Source organism: Labrus mixtus, chromosome 8 (assembly GCF_963584025.1).
Source record: "Labrus mixtus chromosome 8, fLabMix1.1, whole genome shotgun sequence".
Taxonomy (NCBI): domain Eukaryota; kingdom Metazoa; phylum Chordata; class Actinopteri; order Labriformes; family Labridae; genus Labrus; species Labrus mixtus.
The window spans coordinates 28,222,803-28,229,702 of NC_083619.1; the positions used below are offsets into that span (position 1 = coordinate 28,222,803).

General features: G+C 40.0%; 1 protein-coding gene across 1 annotated transcript in view; it reads right to left on the reverse strand.

Annotated features, from left to right (window-relative positions):
• Positions 1-6,084: 6,084 nt before the first annotated feature.
• rnf182 (ring finger protein 182) overlaps positions 6,085-6,900 on the reverse strand; it is a 1,123-nt gene continuing 307 nt past the window's right edge. Inside the window, exon 1 of the mRNA XM_061043706.1 lies at positions 6,085-6,900. This exon is cut by the window's right edge and continues 307 nt beyond it. Coding sequence (XP_060899689.1) covers positions 6,338-6,900 — 563 coding nt within the window. The 3' untranslated portion in view covers positions 6,085-6,337.

A 6,900-nucleotide genomic window follows, 5' to 3' on the forward strand; every position in this document is an offset into this window, starting at 1 on the left:
TAAATGCTGAAAACAATACAATAATGTATAAATAATTAAATAAATGCATCAATATATATATAAATAAATATATAAATGCTGAAAACAATACAATAATGTATAAATAATTAAATATTATCAAGCATCAATAAATATATAAATAAATAGATAAATGCTGAAAACAATACAATAATGTATAAATAATTAAATAAATGCATCAATAAATATATAAATAAATACATAAATGCTGAAAACAATACAATAATGTATAACTAATTAAATAAATCCATCAATAAATATATAAATGTTGAAAACAATACAATAATGTATAAATAATTAAATAAATGCATCAATAAATATATAAATGCTGAAAACAATACATCAATAAATAAATAATAAATACACTTTGTTAATGAAAAAGGCTATTTATATATTTTTACATGTATTTATTCATTTATTAGCGTATTTCGACAGTTATATATGTATCAATACATACATTTCCACATTAGGATAGGATAGGATAATACTTTATTGATCTTCTATATATTGAAATTCTGGCGTTGCAGCAGCACAGACAAGAAAGCTCAAAATACACATTAAACAGAATAGATAAGATAAATAAAAATAAAAAATAGAAACAAAACAGGGGGTATATACAAGTACAACATTAATGATGAAGTTAACTATGCAGGGAATTGAGACAGTATTTGCAGAGAATGACAAGATAAAGTGACAAGTGATGATTAAAGTGACTTGGTATGATAAATAGCAGCAAGTAATGTAAAACAGCAGAGAAGAGAGGCAGTGTTGTACCACAGTAATGCAGAGTTCAGTTATATAATGTAATGTAGTATAATATAATATAATATAGTGCAATATGAACAATATAGTGTAATTGAGTTAATTAATTGAGTTATTAATTGAGTTATTAATTTGTTTCCGTATTTTTACATTGACACATCTATTTATTTCTGTGTCCAGATCGTAAGAGGAAAAGTATGTATGTAAATTAGCTTCTGTCTGTTTTTCAAAATTGAACCACTTCATTTACATATTTACTTTTCCTTGTACAACATGGACACAGAAATACATAAATAAATATATGAATATATTTATGTATATATTAATTTTTATATGAATTGTTGAATTTATATATATATATATATATATTTATTTATATATTTATTGATGGATTTATTTAATTATTTATTTATTTATACATTATTGTATGCATTTCTCCCAACATTTATTTATTTATACTTTAGTCGTTTTTTGTCCCTCATACAAATACACAGTATATCAATTAATACATTAATCAATCAGTCTTTAATTGTATAGGGCCAATTGGCCTCCCTCGGTAGTGACTGTTAACTCTGTTTTAAACTTCTCTGTGTGCTTAATATTTCATTGTTAATTGTACATTTTTTGACAGACAGCCCCTTGAGAGGACTCATCTTGTTTTTAGGGGGTCCAACACCAAACATACAAATGGCACAGACACATTCGACAACAAATGCAAAGGCTCCCACACACAATGCCGATTCTTTTTTCCGATTTCTTTTTCTCTCCTTTAGACAGCTAATTCATCTTTGGTGACATTCATTGACAAACTTTGGTTTTCACAGCAATTATGCATGCAACGATTAGCAGGTCAATGAAAGTGCGTGCTGTCAGATGCTGGGACCCCTTAGGGAGGTTTCCTACTGTCATTGTAAAATGTGCACATTTTGGGCCACTGCTTTAGTTTAAGTTTGTGAGCCCTTAGGGGCCCCCTGTACTGGTCTTGGGCCCCTGCCTTGCCTGTTGACAAGTAGCGCCTCTGCTCACACACCAACCCACCAGCACATTATTCCCATAATGCCACTACACCCACACATTGCAAACAGGCACAAGATTTCACACTAATAACATTGATAGTATTGACACCTGTAGTACTACTTTACTTTTATTCACGGACATATCACCAAGAAAACTTAAAAACGACATATAATTGAATCCTGTCCTGACATTAGCAGCCGCTCATGACCCGGAATTTGTTCTCTTGAAAAAATAAGTGACATTACTTTCTTCTCCACCATTGTTGACAAAGCTGATATCGGAAAGCCAATTCACCACAAATGTTATCGCAAGACACTTTACAAAAGAGCATGTAAAACATCTAACTCCTTATTATATTATGGTACAAAAGAGCAGGTAAAGACCTTACTTTGTTTTGTTACAAAAGAACACGCACAGATCAGATATTTATCCTGGAAGTCTGACAACGACACGATGAAGATTCCTGCAGAGACAGACCTTTGTGTTCATTTTTTTTGCTGTTAGGGGATAAACCTATTTTGTAAAAGCACAGGCGTTACAGTAACAGCTGTTACATAACTCTCTACAAAGCCACCAAACTCTCAGGAGGGAACTTAACGTCCTGGTCTACCTTGCCACATTGGCTTTTTCTTTTTATTGTTATTGTTTGTTCATTTGTCTTTGGTGTTTGACGGGTAAGCACCAGGAATGATTGAAGCAGTGGTAGACCAGTAACTCCTTTAATCTGTGAGTTTAAGTTATTGTTTTAGTCAACACTGGTGTAGGCTATAAGTCATGATTTCCTCTTTAAAAATGAAAGGAAACCAGTCGTGCCACACATCTGGTTTGTAATTTCCAAGTTGTTGTTTCAGACTGAAGTGATTTTTTTTTTCTTCTCAGTTTGGCTTACACCGCATGAGAAAGTCCCTCACACCAACATGTGGGGATGTTCATTGCATCACTTGAAAGGAATCTGAAATGATGTTACGCTCCCTGTAGGGAAGCACTTGCTCAGACTGAGATTCAAGAGTATACGCTGGAAAACACAAACTGTGGCAGGCCTGGACGGTTTATCATCGGCAAGGTCGAGTGTTTTAGAAGACGGACAGGGACAAAATGTTCTGGGAACAGATCATCTTGCCTTGTTCATGATTGCACAAAACTCCTGAAAGAACCCTGAAGTTTCCTGAAATCTTCAGGAGTGCTTATGTGAAAGCCCAGGATGGCTTACAATTATTGTATATCCTGCATGAATGACTTGTTGGATTAACTTTAACAGCATCTGATGGGATAGAAACATACTTAAAGAGAACATATTATCCCCCTCCTCCACCTTTTCAAACAGTCCCCCTCCTCCACCTTTTCAAACAGTCCCCCTGTGGTCTATATGAAACATCTGTGCTGTGCTTTGGTCAAAATAAAACATGAATCAAGCACCAGAGGAGGTTTGTGACCCTGTATAAACCAGCTCTCTCAGAACGCTCCATTTTGGTGTGTGTGTCTCTTTAAATGCAATAAGCCCCCCCTCAGTTTTCCCCGTAGACATCACTCCTCTGTAGTGAGAATAAAAATGGCGGACCTGTGTAAAAGTTTTGTTCTAGTCTGGGGGTGGAGTCCATTGGTGGAGATATCAGGGGAGGGGAGGGAATTTCTTTTTACCAGAATCCCACTGTGACATCACAAGGAGGGCACATTTGAATCGGAGAATTTTCCTCTGTGTTGTAAGACTTATGCAGACCACAAACAAAGGACTGGATGGTTTATTTCACATTTTGTGGGTCAGTAGACTCTCAGGTTACCCAGATATATGTTCAACAACACTGTACAAGTGGATTTGTTTTATGATATGTCCCCTTTAAAAGACGGGGAAATAATGAAAATGATAACTTCATGTCACTTCAATCAAGAGAAATGTATTGCCAAAGGTGGAAAATGTACATTTACCCAAGTATTGTGTTTTGATGTACTTGTACTGTACTGGAGTTTTTCTATTCCAATGCTGCTCTAAAACAAAGTTGGTAAGTTTCAGCGCCCTTCGTACTGGTGTGTATTGTTGCTAGGTTACAAAAGTTGGCTTGCAGCCCTTTCGCATCCCTCCGTAGTGACTGCTACCTCTGTTTTAAACTTCTCTGTGTACTTAATATTTAATTGTAAATTCTACATTTATTGACCGATAGCCCCTTGAGCGGACTCATCTCGTTTTAAAGGGGGTCCAACACACACACAAAAAAAAAAAAACAGCCAACATCAAGTGAGTTTTAGCGCTCTGGGTGCTGAACTGTATTGGTTTTTTTTAAAAAATGGGTGCAGCCAGTGCACAAAACAGCGTTAATGGACCCAGGTCCTTATTAGACCTGCCACCTGGAACACAGCAGTTATAACAGTTTTTGAGTTTTTCCCTCTTGAGAGTGACATCAGAGGAAAATGGCCCCTAACGAATATGGTGACTAGCAAATATGGTCAGGAACTCCACAAGGTATTCATACTTTATCATGTAAAGCTCAGTCTGTAGTGACTTGTGTCTGGAACCGGAGGGTCGCACGTTCTATAGTCCCAGTGCGGACCAAATCTGGAAGTTGGTCAGGTTGCTGGAGAGGTGCCAGTTCACTTCCTGAGCACTGCCGAGGTGCCCTAGAGCAAGGCACCAATCCCACCCCCACCAGCTCAGGAGCGCTCCCTGTGTGCTGCCCCCTCACTTTGACATCTCTCCATTAGTGCATGTCCTGTTTGTGTGTGTGTGTGTGTGTGTGTGTGTGTGTGTGTGTGTGTGTGTGTGTGTGTGTGTGTGTGTGTGTGTAGCATGTCTCAATAACAGAGTGTAAAATTAAACTTCCCCTCGCAGGATTCATAAAGGACATCTTCTCCTAATCGTGAGGGCTAACGTAACAAACATGGTGCATATTTCTAAATGAATGTCAACAGATTCCCCTTTAATAAATACACAAAGCACAGATAGAGGTTTCATGGGGTGGGTCGTCGGGGGTCCACAGCTTATTTTCACCCCTGCCCCCCACAGAGAGCGGTTCCGGCTCTGACTTTTGCACTTCACAGTGAGTTGTAACAGGAGCATGACAGTCTCATTTGACTCCTGCAGCCTATGTATCATCACTTGAGTCTGCAATCTGAGCTGTGAGCGTTTGATTGGAAGCAGAGCAGGTTATGTCCGACATGTTTCAGGCGCCTGTTCAGATCTGGATTCCTGGAACCAAACTGGATTTTTTTATTGATTTTTTTATTTTTTAAAACTGGAGTTTGTTTTCTTTGACAAATACACACAAGGACAGATCTTTTTAACAACTCATGATAAACCGAATGATGACACTGGATATTCTCTGGAAGAACAGGATGTCCCATATAGAGGCAGGAGGGGGAGGTGAGAACTGGCACAGCGCCCTCTGGTGGTTCAGGCTCAACCACTACAGAAAAAATGAAATCTGAGAGATGAAAGAGTACACTGCAGAGTGCATGTCAGTGCAGTTTAACAAGCTCTGAGTATTCCTTTTCCTTATCTTTTCTGGGAACCCTCTTCTCCTGCGTCATCATAAAACAAGTCCATTAGTCTGGGCTCTTTTCAGATTTCTTGCAGAATTATTCACTTGTTCAACTTTCAACCACATCTACACCTTCATTAACCTCCTCACTGCTGCTTCAAGTTCTATCTTTTTTTTATTTAAATTGTACAAATTGTGTTCATCTCCGAGGGGAAATTCTGGTTTTACACTCCGTTTGATGATTCATTGATTATAGAGAGACACGTAAACCTTTCTGTGTTCTAACCTCTCTCCATTCTTCAAAAAGCATCTCCAATATTGATCCTAGTTTGAGCACGTTTCTGCTCGTGGAGCTTATTAGAAACATGCAGAGGCTTTTTAGGTCGGGTACAATCACTTCTATCTGAACCACTTCTCTTGCCCGCTTCCATCGCTGCCTCACCTGTTGACCTGATAACTGCTCTCATATCTGGCAAACCGAGGGGCGTCCAAAACGGCCGTGTGGGGGCGTGTCTTAAAACCGCCTACCTTCTCTGGTCCAAACAAATCCAGAGCATTCAGAATCTAAAGTTAGAAGGAGGACATACTGGCTGCTGCATTGTTGTCAGAGAAGCCAGCACTTCAACATGTTTCCTTAATGTCTGATCAGATAGTAAGATCACTTTATCATCATATAATTTCACTCTCTACACATCTCACTGATTGGACCTTTAAATTGACTTTTGCTGCCTGTATTACAATCTTTAACAAAGAGGCTGTGATTTTTATTACTTGAAATACCTTCAGGATTCAGATAAAACAAGAAGGTGTGTTTTTAGTCATGTGAGCTCTACTGAGTTTATTAGTTGCTACAAAGCTAAACAAAGCACAAATGTACATGTATAACAAGGAAAAGCCCCAAAACTGTGAGCCCCATTTGTAATTTACACAATGTTCTTCTCCTTAACAAAGAAAAGCAGCATTTTCTCTAAGAGTCCACATGGTCGGTTACACGGTAACATCCCCGTTAGTGAACTCTGGAGATCCATTGTAAGGCGTGTTCAAAGCAAACCCATTCACTCTGGTCCCAGTTATGGAGGCATGCAGTCCCACAGCTCGTGACAGATACACTGGCAGAATCCGTAGACCATGATCATGACGAGGCTGGCGGGAACCAGACTCACCAGCAGCACCCCGAGGGTCGTCCTCTGCATGATGAGCAGGTAGACACCCATGGGCAGCGAGCTGAAGTACAGCAGCCCCAGGACCCACACCAGAGCCCGGGCCGAGGTCTGGCACAGGAGGGCGGCACAGTTCCACACGGTCCACCGCTGCGTGATGGACGCCATGGAGTCCACACTGGATGAGCGGTAGCCCCGGTGTGATGTGAGCGACCCGTGTGGGTGTCGGTGTCGGTGGAGGTCTTGCATGGCCGCAGGCATCGGCGGAGGCTCCATGATGGTGATGACGACAAAGTTGGGCGAGCCCCGGATGGAGGAGTAGGTGGTCGAGGACGACGCGGAGGAGGAAGAGGAGGAGGAAGGAGTCGTCGCGGGCGGGTTGTTTCCGAAGAGTGAGCTCAGGCGCCCGGGGCTGAGGAGCAGCTCCGTGGTCGTCTCCTGGATGTTCCTCTGGTTCCTGCTGCGGAGGGCAA